The sequence below is a fragment of the Suncus etruscus genome, chromosome 13 (assembly GCF_024139225.1).
Source record: "Suncus etruscus isolate mSunEtr1 chromosome 13, mSunEtr1.pri.cur, whole genome shotgun sequence".
Lineage (NCBI taxonomy): Eukaryota > Metazoa > Chordata > Mammalia > Eulipotyphla > Soricidae > Suncus > Suncus etruscus.
This window is the reverse complement of record NC_064860.1, coordinates 28,671,949-28,697,217: the sequence shown is the minus strand read 5'-3', so window position 1 is coordinate 28,697,217 and position 25,269 is coordinate 28,671,949. Positions and strand designations below refer to the sequence as shown.

The following is a 25,269-nucleotide window of genomic DNA, read 5'->3' as shown; positions in this document are numbered from 1 at the left end:
CATATGTTTTTGCCTTCTTTTATTTTTGGCTATACCCAGTGGTACTCAGGGCTTACTTATGGCTCTGTGCTAGGGATCACTCCTGGCGGTCTCAAAGGGCCATATGTGGTACCTGGGATAGAACTCAGGTTTGGCTATTTGCAAGACAAATACCTTAATCCCTGTATGTAAGATGACACCCAGCTATTAATCCAAAACCAAAGGTGTTCTCCATCTTCCTCTTTCCCATAAATCTCTTTTGATATGTGAAAGGCAAATGGATTACAACACCTTCCCCCTCCTTGTATTAGGAATTGGTTTAATAAAGAAAGAGGAGTTCTGACTTTTTGTGCTGTCAGACACCACGAGGGAGAAGCCACAAGAAGCCACTGACTGACTCCATTATTCTCTCCTGACTGGCTTGGTTTATTATTTCTTCAATGCTTCTTCAGACTTTTCTGAGTGGGGCTTAGAAACATGACTGGGGTGATCTCACAACCCAGGGGTTTTATTTTACAACTGGAGCTTGAACAGCGGCCCAGGACCCAGGGACCTGAAAAGACTCCCAATGATAGTGAGTGCCTTGACCCTTTGGTGAATCACTATCATGGCATCCTTGAACTGGATTGAGTATGCAGTGTCTTTTACCGGAACCTTGGTTCACATGGCCCTTGATCTGAACATAAATGGCAGAGACCCCTTCAGACAGGACAGAAGCAAGCAGTGAAGGGGAGAGAACTGAAAACTCTGAGCAACATCCCAGAGGTCAAGACCCACCACCTTTCTTTTACCAAAGGTGCTTTGTATGAGGACTTCAGCCCCCTCAACTTGCAGCAGCTTACTTATTGAGGTCACTGATGGAGTAGAAGCCAAGAGAAAGCTCCATTTTAGGGGGACCAACAGCAGGAAACCAAAGACCTTTTTGTCCCAGACAACCTCATCAGCCTAACACAGAAGATGGAGGATCCAAGTCCAGCCAAAGACCAGTTGAAAAGAAACTGCTTTCAGAACCTCCTGAAACTTTCTTCTAGGTTAACTATTGATCCTATTTGCATTGGTCACTATATTTTTGCTTAAACTGTGTGTTCTACCTGTATAGATTTCAACAAGCTACTGTTTTGTTCTATGCCTCACTGCAAACAGAAAATTTTGTATCTAATTTTAGTGGTTTAATATTAGTCTGCACAGTTCCAGGGAAATCATAATATTGTTATATTTTTAATAGTTTTCAGTTATCTTAGTGAATGTTTCTCAATTGCTGTAATATTTGTGTTTGTTATGTAGCATCTTATTTTCAAAATGATGTTTGCAAAAATGTTCTAATGTCTTTGTCCACAGAAGTAGAAGGAAAAGAAATTTGGACACTATTGATTCTTATTACAGTACTCATTATAAGAACATTTAGCAAACTTATTTTCAAACTGTATATATGTATATATATGTAGAAATGTTCTTGTGATTTTGTTTAAGGAAGTTTATGAAAAGGAACTCATGTTCTAGACTCATTACATTTTTATGGTGTAGAGATGTTTAAGAATTTTCAAATTAAGTATTACTTGCAGAAGGTTCTAATGTTCAAACAAGTCTATGAAAAAAATGTGATAAGACAAAGATATGAAAAAAAGCTGATTGTGGGCCTGGAGAGATAGCACAGCGGCGTTTGCCTTGCAAGCAGCCGATCCAGGACTAAAGGTGGTTGGTTCGAATCCCGGTGTCCCATATGGTCCCCTGTGCCTGCCAGGAGCTATTTCTGAGCAGACAGCCAGGAGTAACCCCTGAGCATCACCGGGTGTGGCCCAAAAACCAAAAACCAAAAAAAAAAAAACAAAAACCAAAAAAAAACCAAAAACAACAAACAAACAAAAAAAACAAAAACCGAAGGTTCTCCCCATCTTTCTCTTTTCTGTAAATCTCTTTTGATATGTAAACACACACCTGGATTACTCGACCTTTCCCCTTCTGGTATTGGAAATCAGTTTAATAAAGGGAAGTTCTGGCATTTGGCACTGGCAGATACCATTAAGAAGCCATGAGAAGGGCCCGGAGAGATAGCACAGCGGCGTTTGCCTTGCAAGCAGCCGATCCAGGACCAAAGGTGGTTGGTTCGAATCCCGGTGTCCCATATGGTCCCCCGTGCCTGCCAGGAGCTATTTCTGAGCAGACAGCCAGGAGTGACCCCTAAGCACTGCCGGGTGTGACCCAAAAACAACAACAACAACAAAAAGAAGCCATGAGAAGTCACTGACTCCATTACTCTGTACTACTTGTCCATCTGTACGATCATTCTATTCTGAACTGAGTTACTTTAAAGGGAGAGTAGGGACTGTAGAAAAAGGGATCATAGATAGTTTGAGAAAGAGCAGTAGGCAATGAATTCTAGCATGGCACACCAACAATGGGTTCTAGCATGGCATACCAAAAGACACCACAGACTGTAGAGGGGTAAGCCCAGGTCTCCCACTTCAGCCTCCATCTCCATCACCCTCTGCGTGCCTCACCTCTCAGGAGTTCTGTTACTGACAGCCTATTCAGTGACCTGATCTCTCCATTCTGCTCTCAGCTGACTAAGAGGGCCTATGCTCCTTGTCTCCTCTTCAGCCTGCCTTCCTGTGGCCTTTTCCATGCAGATGTGACCCTGGAGAATGCTCCTCCATGTCCCCAGAGAGGATACAATGTCCAGCTTTTGCCATAGCACCAGCTCTGTGGAAGTAACCCAGGCACCAAACAATTGGTTTAATTTTATTTCAAAATTGTACAAAAATGGCCATCAGTGGCTATAAAAAACTTTGTATTCAGAACATATGGAAATTCAGAAGGAACAACAGGTATCATTCACAGTGTAATGGAAATGCTTTCTCGGAAGCAGTAATTACAATTCCTCCTTCTTTTTCCCTAGTCTCTCATGATCTCCTTCCCGGAGAGTTCGGATAAAGTTGGTGAATCCAAGTTCCTGGAGGGAAAGAGAAGAGAAAAAAAAAAAACGTTTAACCCTTCATGAATATGAGCACTCTCTTCTCTTCTTTCTGACCTGGTCAGGTGGCCACAGTTGGGGGTGGGCAGAACTTGTGGAGGCAGTGGCTAGCAATGCCCTAAGGGTCCCAAATGTCTATGTTCCCCTACCCTGGGCCCCTGATGCTCGGAGGAAGGCTCGCAGACCACCTGGCCTTCTTGAGGCCTCTGTATACTGCCCTGACCCAGTTCCAGGCTCACCGTGCGCTCGCCATTGTACTTCTCTGCCAACTTCCCATAATGATAGTGGTGGAATGTGGGGTAGCCTTGAATGGCTTCCTGCTGACAGAGGTCTTGGTTCTTTCCTTGGACGCAGTCAACTGCAGCACAGGCGATCTGCAGGCAGATGACAGGGCTGGTGAGTGTGGGCTGACTTGGCACTAGGGCCTGGACCTGCTGTATACTTCTGGCCCACAGCCCACATTTTCCTGCCTTCTTCCCTGCAACAGTGGGCTGAGTGCAGTCTCAGCTCTTGAGATGATGGTGCCAGCTTTTCATTTCCAAGAGACCCAAATGATGGGTCACCCACAGGTATGAAACAGGAGCTTTGTCAAGGATCCATGAGAGGAAAGATAGTATACTGAGGGCTGAGGGCTTCAAGGAAAAGACTAAATGTCAGCACAGGTTGGCCTTGGAAATGATTCTAAAACCAGGACCCATACACAGTTCTGAGGCTGCAGGTCATTTCCACAGGCCTCAGATGTGGGAAGAATCCTGTGGGCCACCAGATAAGGACCATAGCAGACAACTGTCCCTGAATAAGTCAGCAGGTGCAGGGTGGGAGATGAAGGTGAGGCCACACTGGCATCGCACCCCCACATGTCTTGACCCCCTCAGGAAGTGACTGAAGAGGCTCCTGAACTTATTTGACCTAGTTCCCTTTATGAGGAAAAAAATAGTTAAAAGTCATGTATACCTCTCTCCCCTTTCCCCTCATCCCCCATTGACCTTTTTTTCAAGCTAACTGCAAGTAGGACAAAGAGAATCCTCAATTACAACTGAGCTTTTGACTGTCCCCTGGATCATCCCAGCACCCCAAGCAGGGAGCAGGGTGGTAGAATGGTCCACTCTGGGAAACACTGGCATAGAGAGAGACTTTTTAGAACAGAGTTTGCAAACTCTCTGCACACGGACCATATCTGGCTCACAATCCTGTTCTATTTGGCCCACATAACATATTTTTAAAAAACGAAATCTGAATTAGCTGCCAACCTAGAAAAAGAGCCAGGAGATGTTCTGTCAGAGTTTGGCTCTGTAACTTCTCGGGAAAAGCTGATCTTGACGGCACCGGCCCTTCGTTCCTACTGAAACACATGCCTCTTCCTCACCGCCTCCGGGCACGCCCGATGGCTGTTTTTGGGGGGGCATCCACTTGGAGCTCAGAGCTATTGGGCAGGCTAGGCCCTGTAGGCTACTGAGAAGAACAATCTCCCTACCCCCATACATCCTCTAAAGCACTTTTGTGAATTAACTAGAAAGAACCACTATAGAGTTTCCAGAGTTCCTTTTCCAGGAGCTGGAGTGGTAGAGGGGCATGGCTCTGGGGAGCCCTCAAAAGTGGGCAGCAGCAAGCATTAGGGGACTGCTCCTCAGGTCACGTCAGAGGGCTGGATAAGCTATGGCAGCTCCGCCTGCAGTCACTTTGAAGTTATGCATTTAATTTGTATACATGCCCTGGAGCTGTGGGAACGGTAGTGTAAGGTTTCATAAATCTACTAAATTTAAAATGTGTATTTCCTCAGAAAACCCTCCACTGAATGCCTTCACAGAAGGGCCCTCCACATGCAGCTCCTACTGGGGCCAAGCACTGGACGTGCTCCCCTTAGGCAGTGCTCGCACAGCTCCTGGCAAATGAGTTAGCAAATGTGTCTCTTCTCAGGAACCCCGTGCACTTGTCCTCACACACACACTGAGTCAGCACTGACTGAGCCACAGCAGACAATGGACTTCGAGTTTGCTTTCAGGACAGCTGGGAGCCCCCACTTTGGTTCACTCCCCTTGTCAGGCACTGGTCTTAGTACCCAGCTCCTTACCACTGGGGACAAGAAGTGAGGTGGGTGATGCACAGGGTTGGAGGGCTTGTCCCCAGCTTGCTAGAGCTATGAAAATGATGCTTTCCAACTCAGGTCCTCAGTCCCTATAGTTCTGATCCCTGGACCTGCTCAGTTTCTTTTTCCTGGCTGCTTTCTGAGATCACCTCCCCAAACATCTCTGCCCATCTCCTGAGGTTGCTTCTCAGAGAACTGAGTGGTCTATTTGTTTTTATTTGTTGCTTTTGGGTCACACTCGGTCGTGCTCAGGGTTACTCCTGGGACCATATAGGATGCTGGGGTTTGAAACACCATTTGCCCTGGATCTGCTGCATGCAAGGCAAATGCCCTACCTCTGTGCTATCTCTCCGGCCCCCTATTTGTTTTTTTATTTTAGTTGTTGGGTCTATGCTATAAGGGCTTACAGATAGCTCTGTGTTCAGGAGTCACTCCTGGCAGTGCTCAGGGGACCATATGTGGTGCTTGGGATCAAACCTATGAAGGCAAGCAAGCACCGACTAGACACAAGGCTGTTTATTTGATTGCAACTTTCTACGTGGGATGGGCATCTCAACCTTTTACTACTTGCAACCCCTTTCTGCCTGAGAACACTTCCATGACTATAAGTATACAGGTAAGTAAAACAGGTATACTAATAAAATAATAATAGATCCTAAGTAAAATTATTTTGAAATAATTTCTTTTGTTTTGGGAGCATGTGGTGATCAGGGCTTTTTCCTGGCTCTGCACTCAGAGGTCATTCTTAGCAGAGTTTGGGAACATAGGAGAGCCTGAGATGAAAACAGAGTCGGTTGGGTGCAAGACAAGTATCTTTCTGCTGAGCTATCTCTCTAGCTCCCTTAAAACAAAAAAATTTTTGTGCCCTCCACATACAGTTGTGTGAAGCTAGGATCTATACCTAAGATTCAATGCCCTCATCTGTGAAATGAGTGAGTCCCAATTCCTAGACAATAGGTTGACATGCTTTCCAGGAAAAAGGTCCCAGCAAATATCAAGTATATTGGTGCTCTTTCATTTAGTCACCACTAACTGGTTCCAGGGATCAAGGACAAATGAAGCCACTGTGTCTGGGGAGCTTTCTGTGAAAAGTCTATAAAGACAAGAGACCACACAAGAGGTTCACCATAGAGGGAGCTTCAGCTCCTTCGATTCCCTTTCAGCACAACCACTATGGCTGGATAAGGCCCACTGTTTTCCCCGCCCCTACACTTGTTTATGTGCAGTAGGGATGGCCCATGTTGGGCCCTCGCCCCTTGCCTGCAGCCCCAGCCTTCCGGTCCTTGTCCCCATTATGGCCCTCCATTCCCATATGACAGTAATATGGTCCTCTCTCCACCCAGCATGACAACTGCTTGAGTCTCCATAAGCTCCTGCAAAGGCATGAAAGCTCCCCAGCCCAAAGTATGGGTGGCTACATGTGGCTCTATTGATTCAGTAAAATAAATCTCTGCAGGAGTTAATATTGACATTGGTCATGAAAATGGAAGTGAACAACCAAATGCATATTGACTGAGGAAGGACCAGGGTCCAATTCTCAGGGGGAAAAAACAACACCTGGCTAAGAGGCGAAGAGCATAAGAAGGGGAAATAGGGCCATCAGAAAAGCCAGCTGTAGGTCTCAGCAATGCACTGAGCATCTCTGAGCAAAGTACACAGCTCTGACTTGATTCCTCAGAAAGAGAGAACTGCCTCGTCCTGCCTGCCTGGGGCTGGCAACAGTCCTGCTCCTTAGAAGCACATGGCCTTAGTTAAGAAGCAGCTCTAAGGGCTGGAGCACCTTTGCCTGCAGAAACTCTGAGTTCCACAGAGGGTGCTGCATGTTCCAAGTATAATCAGGTATGGCTAATAAAAATAAGACCATGAACAGAAACAAATGACTAATTGCTGGACTGAGAGCTCAGAGAGCTTGAGGGCTCTGCCAGGGTGTGGAGACCTGGTACATGAGTCTCAGCATCTCCTGGTCATGTGTGCCACCAGAGACAGACTCTTGTGGCCCCACACTGGAGCAGCATCATTCTGAATGTCTACAGGAGTGGCTGCCATGCCCTCTGAGCACTGCTCGGGAGATTCCCCAAGAGCAGAATCAAATCACAAATTCCTGGCAGCACGCCTCATCTGACTGATTCGAGGATGACCCCCAGTCTGTGTGCATCAGTAACATAAGTCATATCCTTGCTGCCTCAGAAGATACCTCTAGAAACCCAAGGACACAGCCTGAGCATCTGTGAATGCTTGAGAAGGTCTGTTACAGGACCCAGGTCCAAGGTGGGGCCATATCCAAGAACTTCCCAGCCACCCAGGTAGGGGTGCCTCTGCCCACCACCCTGGGCCCCAGTGTGGGCTAAGCATGTGCTCACTTCTCCAGTGTTGCTAAGTGGTGGGGGCAGCCAAAGTGCACCCTGGTTTCTGGGTGTGGAGGAGCTCCCACTCAGCATGGGCAAGGGGAGGAAGGATTCCATACTACCAAAACCCAGAGTGTGAGACTGAGCAGAGTGTGAGACAGGCCCAAGTCCACACAGGTCCCAGGTGGTGGGAAGATGGAGAAATGGGGCCTCTTTTGCTGTGATTCTTTTACTGTAGACACTATCAGACAGAGGAAAAAATGTTTCTGGTCCAATACTCCTTCCAGCAGGTGGGAGCACAGTGGTGGTTCAAGGGCACAGTCAGCCTTGTAGGGAACAAGGGGCACCCCAGTGCAGGAAAGGTCATAGGATTGCCCTCCCTAACCACACTCATACAGGTGGCTCCCTTCCCATTGGCTGGTTACAGTGTGTCTGTTCCCAGCCTCCATCCAGGAAAGATAAGGCTGGGGCAAGAGGGGCTGTACGGATGAGGTGATTAGGGATGGCGGACCTCACTGTTAGGCCTGTTTGAAGGGCATGATTCTGAGGCCAGATCCCAGCTTGGGAAGAGTCTATGAGCCGCCCACCCACCCCACACCCCACCCAGCATCACCCTGGTTTTGGAGAGAAGGAAGGCTGAGCCCTGGAGAGTTGACATAGCTTCTCCCGGCCTCCCATTTCCCTGGCCAGTCCAGGGCTCTCTAATCCGATCTGCAGCCCCAGCTTGTTCATTTTATGCTTCAGCAGTCAGCGCTGCGGGAGCTCCCACACCCGTGGGTGGGTGAGCCCCCGCAGTCTGCTTGTGCTCTCCCTGCCACAGTTCCCTCCCGTAAGCTGTGGCTGGGAGTTTCATATGTATTTTTATCACGAGACTAGTGTATGTCAGCAGACCCCACTATAAAACGTTTTGAACACCCACCCAAAAAAGGCAGGCACACGCACACCCCGTTCTACTGCATATTGGCAAATGGTGTATGGCTTCACTTGAGCTGGGTCCCACAGATTTTGTTTGGTCATTAAGGAACTGCATGGAGGAGGAAGCACTATACCGGAGGCATTTGGAGGGGCAGCCTTACCTTCCGATCATCTCTGAAGCTTTCAGCAGTGGCCGTGAAGATGGGGATGACCTTCTTACAGTGTGGGCACCCTGTGGAAGGGGCAGGGAGAATTAAGGTCACAGGCATGCCTTCTGGAGCCTTCAGAGAAACTTTTCCAGGAACTTCTCTTCACCCAACCTACTGGGGTCCATCTGATACCCAATCTGCCCATCCATCCATAGTCTTGCTATTCACACCTTCAGCTCAAGAGAGTGAAATGGGGAACAGCATTTGGAGAATGCCCAGCCATAGATGATGGGTGCACTCCAAGCCACATCCCAACCCTGCACCAGTCTAAGGGACAAGGGGTAGAGAGCACACAGTGGGCTCACAAGATCCTTGTACAATCCAGGCTGTGGAAGAAGTTTTGGGCTTGAAATGGAAGCTGTTCCAGCCGAGCAGAAAGCTGACAATCTTGGGAGGAGAGGGCAGGACCAGGTCCAGGTTCTGGCCTGCTAAAGCCTAAAGCCAGGCCTGATGTATCTATCAACCAGAATTACCATTTTGCTGATGGTTCTGCCTTACCACCCTTCTATGATTCTTTTTGAGGATACCCATTTGATCAAACTTCAGGTATGTCAGTATTTAGGTTGATATCACCTGGGCAAACCTCCCCTAACACTGTTCTTTTTCCAGGAAGCCTGGTAGCTGAGAACATGACCCACAAAAGCTGAAGTATCAGTAATAGTGCTTTGAATTTCTGGACAACTTCTTCTTCTTTTTTTTTTTTTTTTGGTTTTTGGGTTACACCTGGCAGCACTCAGGAGTCATGTGTCCTGGCCCTAGGCTCAGAAATCACTACTGGCAGGCTCGGGGGACCATAAGGGATGCTGGGATTCAAACCACTGTTCTTTTGCATGAAAGGCAAACGCTTTACCTCCATGCTGTCTCTCCAGCCCTTACAACTTCATTTTTTTTTTTTTTTTGGTTTTTGGGCCACACCCTGTGCCGCTCAGGGGTTACTCCTGGCTATGCGCTCAGAAGTTGCTCCTGGCTTCTTGGGGGACCATATGGGACACCAGGGGATCGAACCGCAGTCCGTCCTAGGCTAGCGCAGGCAAGGCAGGCACCTTACCTCCAGCGCCACCGCCCGGCCCCACAACTTCATTTTTTATGCATTTTTAAATACTCCAATTTAAAAGAATAGAAAGCTAATAGGAGCTTATTAAACCTTCTGAACTCCTGGCACCACTCCACTATCCCCATACCCCCAAAGAATGAAGTCACACAGAATGTCCCAACTCCATTCCACTACCCCACAGGATTTAAGGCAGTTTCCATGAGCAGATTGAACTGGGCTGAATACAGCAGCATCTGGCAGGAGCCTGTGGAAGGGACTGGGGTGTGCATTATACTCATTGCTATACCTGCCTTGACCCCTTGTTACTGTACCTGATGTCTCTCTGCATTTAAATTCTTCATTCCTGAGTTGAAGTACACATCACATAGTAACTATTGTAAAAAACATACATAGGCTTTTCTGGGCTTGGTTTTCAGTTTCTTGGAGCCAAACTCAGTGCTGCATTCTTGGGGAATCATGCAGTGTGGTGGGCAGAGACTGAGCCTCCTGCTTGCTAAAGCATGTACTCAAAACTCTGAGCCATCTCCCTGGACCAAGAGGCAATATTGTGAATACTGAAAAATAACCCTGCCTTTGGGGTTTGGGTTGCTTGGGAAGCTAGGCTATAGAAGGATGAATTCACCCGAGGAAGCCTGTAGCACAATCTGGGGACAGGAGTACAAGGAGGGAGTTGGAGTACCAGCCTTTTCCCTAACAATGAAGCTTAGGGGAGAACTATGAACCCTGAGCCTGGCAGGGCCAGTCTACTTCCTGCACCCTAGGACCAGAAGAGCTGTTATTTGGAGGAAGAGCTTTGGCATCTAGGATGCTAGGAAGTATTCCCTTCCAATTTACTGGGCATCTACAAGCCAGTGGGTGACTGCTTGTCTCTTACGAAAGTCTCCTGTCAGGAAGACATTGTAGAGGATGAGGGATATGGTGGTTCAGATCTAGAAAAGAAAGAAAAGGCTGGGGCTGCAAAGTCAAAAGAAAAAGCCACTGTGGCTGAGCATATATTCCCTGCAAAAAAAAAAAAAAAAAAAAGAGGAAAAAAAGGAGTATGTGGAGGAATTCCTGGCTTTATGGCCGGATCTATCTTTATGCCGAGCTAGCTACACTGTGAAGAAGTGTGTTTCCTAGTCCTTAATGAGACTGGCACACCTTCATTCCCACCCCAGCTGGCTGCAGAAAGCTGCTGTGATGGACTCTGTGGTCCTAGCCTTTAGCTAGGAGTGCCATCCTGTTCTGGAGACAGACCCTCGCTGAACAATGCACTCAGTTCCTAGGATACTCAAGGATAAGTGAGGACAGTAAGGCAAGGAGTAAGAAGCAAGAAAACAAATCTCAGTCAGGGGAGGCAAGAACAGAAGAGTGATGGGGCCCAGAGATAGGACAGCAGGTAGGGTGCTTGCCTAGGATGAGGCTACTCAGGTTCAATTCCCAGCATCTCCAGAGCACAGTGATATTTGAGTGCAGAGCCAGGAGTAAGCCCTAATCACCATCAAGTGTGCCACAAATAAAACAAACAAACAAACAAACAAAAGAACAAAGGTGGGTTAGCAGCTGGGAAGGCTGAGAGGGGAGCTTTGGGAGGCTGGGCACACACAGAAGGTTTATGATATTGAGCTGCCTGGTTCTCCACAGAGCACAGCATTTAGCATCCCTTAGGAATTCATCCACTGTGAAGGGCAGGACACCGGATGGCCTTTCCTTGCAATCTCTAATGTTGACATAGAGCCAAGCACTAAAAGCCCAGGTCATAGGGTTGTTTGGCAGATATTCTACTTCCTCGATGTAAGTTTTGGCTGAACTGGTGAGGGAGGTCATGAGGTGGAGAAAAGACGACTGTGCCTTACCACATTTCTCAAGCCCCTTGGAAGGATCAGAGGGGTTGGATGCTCTGGAAAATGATGGCAAAATGAGCAAAAAGGAGGACAAAATGGACTGAGATGATCCAAGTGGCGAAAGTGTAAGGTTTGCTGAGCAGTCAATGCCCAGAGGGGATTAGGAAGCACAAAATCAAAGTGGGATGGCCACGGGTAGGTGGTGGGGATCAGTGCAGAATGAAGATCTCAGGGACACAGGAGACAGGGTCACTGCCCAGATAAAGGGAGTAAGACTAAGCAGAGGCCTCCAGGCAGGAGAGAATGGGGCAGAGCTGAAAGGAAGCCCTGGAATCTGAACAAGGACTCTGCACCCAGTTCAGACCAGTCGACTCCCCACCAGTGACTTGGAGTCCCCAGGAGCACCTCTCTGCCCAACTTCCATCCCAGGACCTCAAGCACCTTACAACTTACAAGGGGCGTAGAACATGACCAGGGTGTGCTTCTTCTTCTTCAGGGTCTCCCGGAAATTGTCCTTGGTCAGATGCAACACGTTGGTCTGTTGCTCTTCCCAGGTGGGCTCTGGCAGAGGGACGGCCTCGGGGCTGTGGAGGGGATTGAGTGAAGCAATCCTGAGGACAGTCTCCCTCACCCGGCTGTGTGGGGAGGAACTTAGAAAGCAACCATACACAATTCTAAAAAGTCCCATTTGCGACCCCAGTTTTAGAGGTTGGAGATAAAGTACAGAGGTTAAGGTGCCTCCTTGCATGCAGCCAACACTTTCTATACTGGCATGGCATATGGTCCCCTGAGTACAAAGTCAGAAGCCCTGAGCTTTGCTGAGTATGGTCCCCCAAACCAAGGCACAACGAAGAAAACTTGTTGAAAAGCAAAGACTTTCAAACTCCCCCTGAGCCTCCTATTAAGGAGATGAGGCATGGAGAGCCTGTGCCAAGTGTAGCCATCTTCTCCCTTCTCTGACACAGAGCTTTTCCCTCCCTCCAGTCTTTCCACCTACCTTTGGGCCCTAAGGGATCCTCTGTTTTCTGCTCCTAAGCCTTTGCTGGGGGGTGGGAAGAGCTGAGGCTAAGGTGGGAGGTATCTGGGTTCCAAGCCAGGCTACTGGTTGGGGATCTTAGCTAAGTCACTAAACCCTCTGTCACTTATGAAGAGACAGTGTTGATAAACTGAGTGAAAAAAACCTTGGAGTTGCTGCCAGCTTAGAAATGCTCATAAATGATGGCATTCATAAGGGTTGGTGGCTTTCTAGACTCTTTCTGCCCACTGGTTCCCTCCACTCTGGCTCACTCAAGTATAAATCCCAGTCTTTGAAGGATATTTTATTGTCCCTGTTATCCTCTCTACACCTACACTTCTCACTTTCTGCATGTCCTAGGTGCTGTGTACTTCTCACTCCATGATCCTTGGCTCCTGAATGCAGGTCCCAGAGCATAACAACCCTTCCGAAATTCCACTACCCACCCTAGCTTCCACCTTCCCAATGCTCTTCTCCCCTCCATGTTTAGTCAGAGCCTTGGTCGAGTGTCTGTAAAAGCGTGGCTCAGGTTTACTCATGCCTGTTTTCTCATCCAGAATTTGACTCCTAGGTTATTTCCACTTTGAGGTACCACTGTCACTCCAACCCCCAACAGCTCTTGCTCACTCTTCTCCCAGCATTCATTTACTCTCCCTTTACCCTCCAAGTCCTCTGATGCAAAACCAGGTGCTGTGGGTGAAGCACCCACCTGAGCTCTCTGCTCTGACATTATCTGCCCAGCCAGTTTGCAGTGGGCCCAGCTCAGTTCTCACAGCGTGGGCATCTCTATCCAAGCCTGCCAAGGCCTCATTGGCTGTTCCCTGCACCATTGGTAAGCGCCTCACATTCTGTTCATGCTTTGTCCATGGACTGGAGAGACCATCTGCCTCAAGACCAAGACCTCAGCTTCTCTGAACCCAAGTCTTCCCAGCAGAGTCACAGAAAGAAAACCCCTGGCCCCTGTAGGCTCCGAGAATGAAGTGGGCCAATAATCAAAAAGAGCGCAGCTAAGTTGATGGTCACCACTTGGGTGATACCAAAAAGTTTCAGGGCAGCTGCCATCCACAGGAGAACAACTTCCTTTCTTTGCATATTTCTGTATCTGACACCAACTTGTGATTTAGCCTCACCGATGTCCCTAGAATGTCAGTGGTGGAGAAAGTTTACAGGTGGAAAGGTGGGTCTCAGTAGGGTCAGAGGCTTCTTATAGCCCAAGTAACTGCCCTTATTTTTCAGGTGTGTGGCTGCAGTGACCATGTTAGAAAGAATAGGCCTTCCCTGCTTGTGGCTGATATCCAGGCCTCTGGATTAATGTTTCCAATAGCCCTGCTCTCTGAGCACAAGTGTGAGCGTCTAAGTGCATTACCCTGGGCTGGGCTCAGGGGCTACCTGAGAGGCAGCCCTGGTTAGAAAGCAGCAGCTTTGATGCCCACCCTAGCCTAGCTGAGGACAGAGCTCACCCCAAAGACACCCATACCAGAAGAATCTGAGGAGTGAGTGCTCTGTCCCTTTTGGAGGTGCATCCCCAAGGGCTCCAGAGGTCCAGAGATGAGGACAGAAGGTGTCATGGGAGAGAGTGTCAGGCAATATGACAAAGGCTGGAATGCTCTTGAAACTCTCCTCTAGGGACAAGCCCAGATGTCGTGGTCCACCCCCTGGTCCTTTCCCAAACCCAGTGCTCGAGGCCCCTGAACAGACCAATGTCCATCTTCTTTTATTTTCCCCTTAGCGCTGACATGAGCAGTGTCTCTGAATATTTTACCATGTATGACTGTGATGGTGGGGCTTTCAGGCAGGAGATTATAAACCTGTATGCTGATACTCATTTTCTGACTGAAATATGGCCTATGGCTTCTGGTGTCTGTGCGTCTGTGTGATGTCCCCATGGGTCCCTACTCCACAGAGCAAATCTCAGCAAGTGCATGATCTTGGCCACTGTTCATGCGGTAACTGGGATTTTCTATTTGTACATTTTTAGGCCAAACTGTTTTCCAACTACCTCCAGTCTATATGTTGAATCCCAACACTCAGGACCTTGGTATGTTACTGGATCTGGAATTCAGGTTTAACAGAGATGATTAAGTTAAATATGCCCACAAGGGTGAACCCTATTCTGGTACAACAGGTCCATCTGAGAGTTATAGACTGAGGGCATGGATATTCATAGAGGAAAACAAAGGAAGACACAGAGAAAAAGGGAGGTCTCAGAAGAAACCAGCTCTGCTTATTTCTTAAAGCCAGATTTCTGGTCTCCAGGTGCTCTTGCCTATAAATCATTATGTACTTCCTCTTTGTTCACAGGGGCTAAAATTTGATGTAGGCCCAGGGCCCTGACAACAGGAAGCTGGGTACTCTCAAAAAAGTAGCATATGCTTCCCTTAATGAATGGAACAGCCTTCAGGAAGGTCTTCATGTACCTGGGCTGGACTAGGACCAGGCTCAGCATACCAGACATGGTCTTAGAACTGGGAGAATCAAACCAGCCAGTCTCCTGGGGTCTGGAGCCCAGGTTTGCAGTTACAAACTGTCCCCTGGCACTATCAGGAGTTGAGAGTATCCAACTTACTTGTGCATCCAGTCGATAAAATTCTTCTTTGTCCTGAGTGCAGGCACTGAAATTTTCTCTCCATTCTTAAAGTACTTCAGAGTCGGGTACTCGGAGATGTGGAATCTTTCTGCCAGGGCCTTGTTGACCGTCGCATCGACAGCTGCAAGGACACCAGAGCTCTGGGATGGGGGAGAGGCCAAGCATGCATGACAGCCTCAGACGCGGTGCCGGCTTGTGAGGGGCCCCGCCACACCCCACCCCACCCCACTGTACCGCCAGCGCACCACCTCTCCCGGGATGGCACCAACTCCGTTTTTCACGAGTGTGCTATCTGCCCTACCAACCAGGCTCAGGCTATGGGTTCCCAGAGAACCAAAGGAGAGGGCTATGATTCACCCCATGAGCTAGCAGAGGTGACCTGGCAGGAACGGGCACATAATCCCACAGTCTCTCTCTGCCCCAGTTGGTCCTTTGTCTGATGAGGATGTGTTTACATGGGGGCAAGAGAGCACTCAGACTCTCCCAGGAATCATACTCAGGGGCCCAGTTAAGGGAGCTTACATCTGCTCCATGCAGGACCTTCGCTGCACTCTCAAATTCTGGCTTCATGTTCTTGCAGTGTCCACACCCTATGGGAATGCCAAGAAATTATTTCCAGGGCACACAGCTTCAGAGGAACCCTCCACCCTTGTAATGAGATTCAGCCCTTTCTCCAAACACCAGGGAAGCAAGGAAGAAAAGCTCGAGGGTAGATGGGGTGGTATGTGAAAAATCTTCTGTTCATCGACTGGGTGCTGGAAGGAGGGTGTAAGAGGAGGGATGTCCAAGAGGCGAAAATTAGATTATGACATGATCATGACTGACACCCAGTATGGCAGATGCTATTATAAGAACTTTACTTAGCCCTACAAGGAAGAATGGACTTGAATTCCCTCTCACAGAGGAGGAGAATACAGGAATCCAATTCTGCCTTCTCATAGCCATGGCTCACTGCTGGGCTGTTAACTCCAGCAACATGGCTAGAGCCCAGTCACTATCACTCCTTTATGGAAAGCAGAGAGGCTACCGCTTCACAGCTTCTATCTCTTGGGCAACCCCACTGGACACAGAACCTGTTCAAATCACATGCAGGACACATGAAGGGCAGCACAGAATGGCATGCACAGTAGTGAACCTGCATGGCACACACAGGATGTATGTAGGAAGACACACATAGTAGGGCACGTGCAACCCCTCTAATCTCTGGTCCCAAGTGTTGTATATGAAAATATTTCCATAAGATTATTCTTTGCCTGTTGTCCCACCTTGACCTTCCAGGTGGGGGCGCTGTAGAGAGCCGAATAAATAGTTTGGGAGCGAGGTGTTCAGAATCTTTTGCCAGAGTTGGCTGGCTGGCTCTAGATGTGTTTTGGAGCTAGCAGAAGGTTGACAAAGGACTCTCTTCGCCCAACCTTTTACCCCTTAATCCTCCTGTCTGTGTAGATTATTTGCTGTGGATAAATATTACCAAGATCTCCCCACAAAAGGGGACAAGGGGATGGGAATCAATTTCTCATTCTGGAGCTCTTTGCGGACACACAAACAACCGACAAAGGAGTAAACGGGACCCAACAAATGGGGCAACACTAAGGATAGTGCCCCAACTACCTCTCCTCTTTGAAGGGATCAGCCTCATTGCTGCAACGCTTCTGTTTGCACCTGTGCATAGAGGACTTTGCTTCACTGGACTGAATTCTTTGTGGAAAAGAATCAGCCCTTGCTCCATATCTACTGATCTGATAAAACTCCTTTCTCCTGTTTAACCATGGTCAAGTCCATGACCAACACAAGTATGTCCCTGCACACCTCCACCCAACCCACCTCCAATTTACCTACTTCCCTGCTCCTTACTGAATCTTAAACACATCCTGGGAAACCTCTAGCATCTGTCTGTTTCCATATCCTGTATTGAAGCATAGAGTTCCAGCATTATTAGGGCCTTTTCTCTTCAAGCCTCAACTCCCTCTGTGCCCTGAACAATATATAAGGTTAAGGCACAAACTTCAATTAAAAGCATGTATAATGAGGACCACAACTAGGCCCAGAGTAGAAGAAAGAGGGGTGGGTGAACAAACCTCCCTCACCCTGCACTCTTCTGTCCCACTGTACCTGTTGGTCCTACGAAGCTGGGAAGTTTGCTGCCTACGGGGCCTACTGGTGTGTGGGCACACTGCCTTTTACTTTCCAGATTGTGATTTGATAGACCATTGACTTTTGCTGCCAAATCTCCTTGTTAGGTTTTCATCACCTCTGTAAGTGCTGAAGGATGACAGAATCCGACCAGGCAGTGATACACCCACTTCCTCCCTCCAGCAACACTCTTTTTTTCTGACTAGAAATGCTGACACCTGCTCATCCCAGCTTCTAGATTCCTTCACATCCCACTAGGTTCCATCACCCTTAGGATTTTCTGATCAATCAGCATATGGAACAGCAGTTCCCAGAGCACCAGATTAATCTGGAAAGCCCCCTAATTGTGGTAACTCAAGAGAGCCTGGTTTTCCCACCCTATTCCTGCCACCTTCCTTGGCAGTGGTTTAGCAACTTCCCACAGAAGTTGCTATCAGGAAGTGACTTCCAAGACCTTGGGGTACATTTTTTCAGGCATTAGGCTTCATGACACTGACACCCCGGCAGGCTCATGTGCTCCAGGGGCCTCCATACATCACAGTCCCCTTTGGCACAGAGCAAGAGCTGGGTTTTATTTGCTTCCTCTATGTTAGTGTAAAGATGCAGATAAGAAGCTTTTAACATTTTTCTTCCAGGCTTCTATCCTAAGGAAATTGTCTGACATGTGGACAAATATTTATGCATGAAAATGTTCTCAGTGGGGTGATTTATAATAGGGAAATACGGTAAGCAGCTCCAACTTTCAGCATTATGGTGCTGGCTAAATAATTTATGGCACCATTATACAATGGAATATTATGTGACGACAAAAAGCATGTACCCCCAAAAAAGCATTCTTGATAAGAAAAAATAACACCAGGAAAACAATGCATGAGAGGAAATGCATGAGAGAAATAAGAGCAGACTCCTTCTTCCCACTTGGCACAACAACAAAGTGGAAATACCAGATAAATAAACACCACCACAAAAGACAGAATATTGTTAGCTAAACATGGGATACTTTTATTTTTATAATGTAGGGATGAATATTTTACTTTCCCCACAAATGCCAAGGTCAGGGCTGGAGCTTCAGGAGGGAGTGTGGCCTCTGAGTTTAATCCTGGGTCTGGATCCTGAGTTTACCTTTCAGGTTCTGGCATTTAGCAAATTTCTTTTTTGGACCATACCCAGTGGTGCTCAGGGGTTACTCTGTACTCAAGAATCACTCCTGGAGGGTTCCAGGCACCACACTGGATGCTAAACATTGAACCCAGGTCAGCCACATGCAAGGCATGTGCCTTACCCGCTCTGTTATGACTCTGATAACATTTGACAAGTTTTTTAATCTCTTGGCACTTCCCTTTCCAATGGAGATGGTTTGGGTAACTATATCCCAAAAAGTAATCTTAATGATTAACTGAGTGACTCTGTTAAAAGGGTTGAACAGTGAACTTTACCCAGAGCTAAGTGCTCAATAGATAACCTACTGTTGGACTACAAAAATGTGCAACAAATTTGTACAATGAAAGAAACCATAAAATTAACACAGGCTTGGGGCCAGAGAGATAGCATGGAGGTAAGGCATTTGCCCTTCATGCAGGAGGTCATCGGTTCAAATCCCGGCGCCCCATATGGTCCCCCGTGCCTGCCAGGAGCAATTTCTGATCCTGGAGCCAGGAATAACCCCTGAGCACTGCCAGGTGTGACCCAAAAACCACACACAAAAAAAATATTAATAAATTAACACAGGCTAAAAACAGCAAGAATATCAGAGGCATGGATAACAGAAAGAAGAAATCCACAATGCAACAATAGTAGCTTGAAAGACAAACCAATTCAAAACAGGCCAAGGGTCTGGACTAGAGTCTCCCAGCAGTGTGCAAGGATGCACAGAAAAGGGGGCTCAGGTTCCAGAACCTGACTAAGCACATTGAAGGAAACAGGCCAGGTCAAGGGGAGGTCAGTGGCAGCATCCCTAAGCTGCAGCTCCCCGCTTCATAGCTGCATACTTTGCAGCAATCAAATACCTAGACAGTGCACTAGTTTACAGGTGGGTGTTACACTGTTTGCAGAGGGAAAGACAAGCAAAACATCATCACCAGGAGAATAATTTAAAAAATAGAGATGGCCATAAAACATTAAAAAAAAAATATACTGGTAGGACTGAGGTGATAGCACAACAGGTAGGGTGTTTGCCTTGCAAGCAAGATTTGATCCCTGGCATCCCATATGGTTCCCCAAGCCTACCAGGGTTAATTTCTGAGTGCAAAACCAGGAATAACCCCTGAGTGCTGCTAAAAGTGGCTCAGAAACAAACAAACACAAACAAACAAAAGCCTTGCATCACTTATTAGGAAAATGTAAATCAAAACAATGAGATATCATCTAATACCAGTGGCACACATCATAAAGAACAAAAACAACTAGTGTTGACATGGATGTGAAGAAAAGAGACACCCAGCAGTGCTCAGGGGTTATTCCTGGCTCCAGACTCAGAAATTGCTCCTGGCAGGCACAGGGGACCATATGGGGCGCTGGGATTCGAACCGATGACCTCCTGCATGAAAGGCAAATGCCTTACCTCCATGCTATCTCTCCGGCCCCAAGCCTGTGTTAATTTTATGGTTTCTTTCATTGTACAATGGGATAATTTGGTAGACTGGTCCAGCCATTTTTAAAAACAATAGGGCACCTCTCAAAAAAACTAGGAATTGTGCTTCCACATAACAGAGAAATTCCACTTCTTGGCATCTACCCCCAAAGGCCCAAAAACTATTCAGAGAAAACAGTTGCTATGTTCAATGCAGCACTGTTCACAAGAGCCAAAATCTGAAAACATCAAGTATCCAAAACCAGGTGACTGGTAGAGAAACTATGGTGCCATATTATACAATGGAATAATAGGAAAAGATGAAATCATGCAATGTGCTGCTATGTGGGGGACTTGGACAGTACCATGTTGAGTGAGGTTAGTCAGAGGGAAAAGGACAGTCACAGAGTAATCTCTGCTATATGTGGGATATAAAGAAACAAAGAGGGCCAGAGAGATGGAATGGAGGTAGGGCATTTGCCTTGCATGCAGAAGGACGGTGGTTCGAATCCCAGCAACCCATATGGTCTCCCAAGCCTGCCAGGAGCGATTTCTGAGCGTAGAGCCAGGAGTAACCCTTGAGCGCTGCTGGATATGACCCCAAAACCAACCAACAAACAAAAAAGAAACAAGAAACAATAAGGTGTGTGAGTAAAACATGCCCAAAGGAAAGAGAAACAGAACACTGGTTTTCAGTCAGAAGTTACCAGAGGGAAGGGCAGAGAATGGGAAGACTAAGACAGGAGTGGAGAGCTACTGGGACAATGGTGGAGGAAAGTGGACAGTCTGGTGGAGAATGTGGTATGCGAATGTGTTATGCATGAAATCCTACCATTAACAGTATTGTAAACCACAGTGCCTAAAACTTTAAAAAGAAATGCATGTCCCAGCAAAATTACCAACACACTCAGGGGTTATAAAGATGAAGGCAGACTCAAAAGCCAACATCTTCATTTACACTGAAATATCTTCAGGTGCCAGAGAGATAGCACGGAGGTAAGGTATTTACCTTTCATGCAGAAGGTCGGTGGTTCAAATCCTGGCATCCCATATGGTTTCCTGAGCCTGCCAGGAGCGATTTCTGAGCATAGAGCCAGGAGTAACCCCTGAGTGCTGCCAGGTGTGACCCCAAAAGCCCCCCAAAAATCCTTTAAGGAACAAATCATGGGAAAGTAGACAGGGATAATCCTTTTTATAAAAGTCCAAACTCATTGTTGGGACAGAAACAGTACAGATGGGGCTGGCAGAAGTGAGTGCAGCTGAGGTCGGGTGTGGCAGGGGCATATGGCTGAGCCCTATGTGGCCGGAAGCCTGTTTCTGCTCCTGCCAACAAAATGGTTGCAATAGTGTGTGAGTTGATTTGTGGCTCTGAAAAAGGTGACAGCAGATTTAAAGGCATAATTCTGCATTCAACAGAATAAAAGTATTTAACTGTGTTAATTTAAAAAATAAAAGTGGAAAATAAAAACCAGCAAGAATAATGCACCCCCCCCCCAAAAAAAAAGTGAAAAGCTGCTTTCAAAAACAGATGGTGAGGAGCTTTTTCTTTTGTGTGTGGTTTGGGCCACACGGGGGTGTTCAAGGCCTAATCCTGGCTCTGTGCTCAGGGATCACTCCTGGTGGTGCTGGACATCAAACTGGTCGGCTGTGTACAAGGCAAGTATTTTAATTCCTCTACTCTACTCTGGCACCCAGAGATCTTTGTTAACCATTTACATTTCCTTGAATCCTTCAGATTTTCTGTAAATCCTATATTACTTTATGGTCAACACAGAAATAAACTCCGTGGCACCGAAGCTGGAGCCTGAGGGATGGTTTTGTGTCATTGAATGTGGAGGGAGGCAGATGTAGCACACAGGGCCAGGTGTGGAAGAAAAACATTTCATCCCAACCTGTGGCTCAGAAAGGCATACATGAACTAGGGCCAAGCTGCAAGTCCCTGCAGTCTACAGTGGTGTGTGTGTGTGTGTGTGTGTGTGTGAGACACATGTATGTCTGTCTGTGGCCAGGAAGGCATGCATGAACTAGGGTCAAGCTGCAAGTCCCTGCAGTCTGCAGTGGTGTGTGTGTGTGATGATTACAAAGGCTAGGTCCTCTGCAGCCTATTTATAGGCTCCTGAGCACAATGTGGGGTAGATGCTCAAGGACACCGTCCCTAGATATGCCCACTTTTCGGGTCTTTTTAGCACCCACACAGCTGTGCTCACTCAAGCAGTGTGTCAGACACAAGACACCAGCTCCTCCTCTGTCTAAGGTCGAGCAGGTGGCAGATCCTACAGAGCAGCACCAGGAGAAGACAAGCAACACTCCACAGCCTGACTTCTCCGGAAGGTCACTGTAGATAGTAAAGGCACAGGAAGCAGCACTTGTATCCCACCTACCCTGAACCATGTGTAGTGGGCTCCCAGCAGTGGGTCCTGGCCTGCAGTCTCCTACTGCAGCCTGGTTTCACCCATGATGAAGGCCAGGCTGGTGGCTGAGTACACAGAGGCAAGCCACTCAGAGAACGTGTTTTTGTCTGGGTAAAACTGCCTGGAACCCATGTGACTGAAGAGGGGTGCAGGGTGAGGGCCACCTGCAGCAACGATCCTAGTGGGCTGCACCTCTGCTCTGTGCATTGGTTTAAGGGGGCCCTAGTCTCAGGGGAATATGCTATTGCCCTGTTCCCTCCCATTTCCAGTAGGAACCAAGCTGTAGGGCATCCACAGCTGACACGGGCAGACACCTTAACAGAGAATATGGGGACTGTGAAGACTGGCCAATCCTTACACACCTGACCATCTTAAACTTTAAGTCCAGGCCCCTCCATGGAGCTCTGGGAGGCTGGGAGGTGTCCAGAGACTTGTTACTGACAGTGATGCAGTGATGTTATTGATAGTACATGGAGGTGGCACGCGGGCTAGTCTCCAGGGCTCACCCTCCAGTTTAGTACTAAGAACTTCACTTGTTTTTTTTTTTTTTCTCCATATGAAGTCTTTATTCTGTGCCTGAGAAACGACAAAGGGAATGAGCAAAGTCTGGTGCAGGAAGGGAAGAGAACATTGTAAAGCGGGAAAGGGAGAGGCACTGATTCTGCAAGCATCAGCTACTACTCTAGAAGGCTCACCCCTAAGACCCTTTAAAGAATACAGACAAACACACTCACACTCATACACTCATACACACAATACCGGTATGTAAACAGGGTTGATAATAAACAGCTATTAAACAATCCCCATCTATCTGGTACATGTTGCTTTTGGACACTTTCCAGGATTCTTCAAAGGGAACAGACTCTTCATGCTGTGTTGCATAAACCACAACCCACAGTTCAAACCTCGGCCTTTTTCCAGGAGCCAGGCAGACTCTGGTCACAGGCCTGCTGGAGTAGGGGGGAGCAGGGGTGCAGGCACAGCTCCCAGGAAGGGATGGGAAGCAGCCAGCGCACATCTGCCTTTGCTACCCACAAAGTGCAGCATGCAGAACCATCTCTGCTCTCAACCCATCAGTAGCTGTGTGAGAGCCCAGCGAGCACAGGGCTGATAAGGAGCATAGAGTAGTGGAGAACACAGCTGAGCAGGCAGCGCTCCAGGCCATAGCCCTTGGCCCTGCTCAGAAAGCTGTACCATTGAGTGCCCTTCATCAGGAAACTGGGAAGAGCTTGGATGCATCCTCTCTGGAACACTTTCCCTCTGAGTTATCCCTAGAACTCAGCATCATCTAAGAGAAGGATCTGGGAAGAGCCCTGGATGTGGCCTCTATGTAGAAAGGTGAGAGGGGCAGGGGCAGATGAACACAGTACAGGCACATTTCCCTGTGTACTTAACAGTCTCCTGCTCTGCAATGGGCTGATCATATTCTCAACCCAGTGCTGCAGTAGGTGATGGTCCCCTGCAGATATGGGTGATGCTTAGCACAAGCCTGAAGACACCTGGGTGAGTGAAGAAAGATTCCCCAGTCTATGCTATTGTGCCACAACTGAGGCTGATCCCAAAGGAAAGTTGCCTTTTGGTTTTCTCCTTCATATGGTTTTCTCTTGGGAAATCACGGGGGCTGAGGTGCTGGCAGGAGAGAAGAGCTTTCTCCCTGACATGAGCCTCAGGTACAGGGATCAACTTCTTTCCTCCCATTGGAACAGTAATCCTGGCATCCAGGACTCTCTCTATGAACCTGTCACCCCCTTGCTCACCTTTGCAGGAGCAGATGTCTCCCTCTAGGCAATGAACTGTAACCAACTTTCCATTCTCCATGGAAATAGGTGGAGAGAGACATACTGACACAGACTATCCCTAAGCCACATGGTCTTTCATTCACCCCTTTCTGGCTTTATTCACCCCTTTCTGTTACTGTCCACTGGCCACAACAGGGATGCATTCTAGATGCTAGGTGGGGGCGAGTGGGGGGCTTGCAACTCTAGCCCTGGCCTCTGTGCCCACCTGGCACAGAGGAGTGATTAGGTTCTCTAGAGGATTCCCAAGGGTCCTTGCAGCTGAAGTAAAGCCCCATTAAAACCGAACTTCCCAGCCCACACTAGTGCGGAGGAAGTCACTCAACATCTGTCAGGTTCAGCCAAGGGACACATGCATCCTGAGGGTTGAGAACATCTGTGCTGCTCAGATGGAATCGTGAGGGCCATGAGCACCTGGAGGACTCTCACAAGCATCTGGCACAGAGGAGGCGCCCAGCAAGCCAGTGCCTGGGAGCTGCCTATAGCGGTGGCCAGAGGGATGTTGGAGCAAGGCAGGGTGGTAGGTTCCACTTACATGGGGCGTAGAACATGACGAGGACAGAGGAGTGCTCCTTCACAAAGCGGTCAAAGTCTTCATCGGTAAGGTGATAAACAGAGCCGCCCTCATCTGCCCAGGGGACCTCTGGCACCGGGGGCTGTGGCGGCTGTGGACTGCAAGACCAAAAACAGATAGAGCTCAGAGCAGGTCCAGGATGGGCAGCCCATATCAGGTCCCCCTGACCCTGACCCCAGCTCAGATACAGAACCACCTCAAGCTTTTTGTCCCTGTGTGAGGCCTGACCCTGCCCGCTATACCATTCCCTTGAGGCCCTGCATGTACTCAGCTAAGACCCTTTGGTCAACAACAATCCATGTTATGATTGCCAGTACTTGCTTCCTTGCAGGTATTCAGAGACTTTGCTGACCTCTCAGCCAATGCAACAGCAAAGCACAGCCTTTGGTGGGACTGCTGTTGTGTTCAGCACTGCTTGACCAAGGCCAGGTGTTGCATGTGCGTAAATCAATCTGGCTAAGAGTGGCTGGGCATCAAACTGGCAGACCCTGAGATGCTACCTGCCTGATCTCCTGGCCCATCCATGTGTCCATGTGACAGCTCTGTCACTGGCTCTCTGGTTTCAACGGTGAGGTAACTGGGGATACAATTTCCCCACTGCATCACTGCTACATACACTCTGGCTGGTGCTTTCTCTGTTGTTTAAAGTACTTTAAAATGTTAAAGGCACAAAACATCTTTGGGTCCTGCTTAGGAGCCTGCAGCATTCAAAGAAGAGCCATGATCCAGCTGCCAGGATGGAGAGATTATGAGAACAAGGCTCCCACAACAGGATCTGCAACTTGCCAAGACCCCCTCTATCCCA

The 25,269-nt window shown here is 48.0% G+C and overlaps 1 protein-coding gene across 1 annotated transcript in view; it reads right to left on the bottom strand.

The window, feature by feature from the left end:
* Positions 1–2,748: 2,748 nt before the first annotated feature.
* Positions 2,749–25,269, bottom strand: part of PDIA5 (protein disulfide isomerase family A member 5) — an 80,629-nt gene continuing 58,108 nt past the window's right edge. The window contains exons 11-17 of the mRNA XM_049785904.1: positions 24,426–24,562; positions 15,507–15,574; positions 14,964–15,124; positions 11,836–11,966; positions 8,458–8,528; positions 3,190–3,324; positions 2,749–2,929 (exon numbers count right to left, since the gene is read on the bottom strand). Of these exons, the coding sequence (XP_049641861.1) occupies positions 2,849–2,929; positions 3,190–3,324; positions 8,458–8,528; positions 11,836–11,966; positions 14,964–15,124; positions 15,507–15,574; positions 24,426–24,562 (784 nt within the window). The 3' untranslated portion in view covers positions 2,749–2,848. The remainder of the gene's footprint in view (positions 2,930–3,189; positions 3,325–8,457; positions 8,529–11,835; positions 11,967–14,963; positions 15,125–15,506; positions 15,575–24,425; positions 24,563–25,269) is intronic.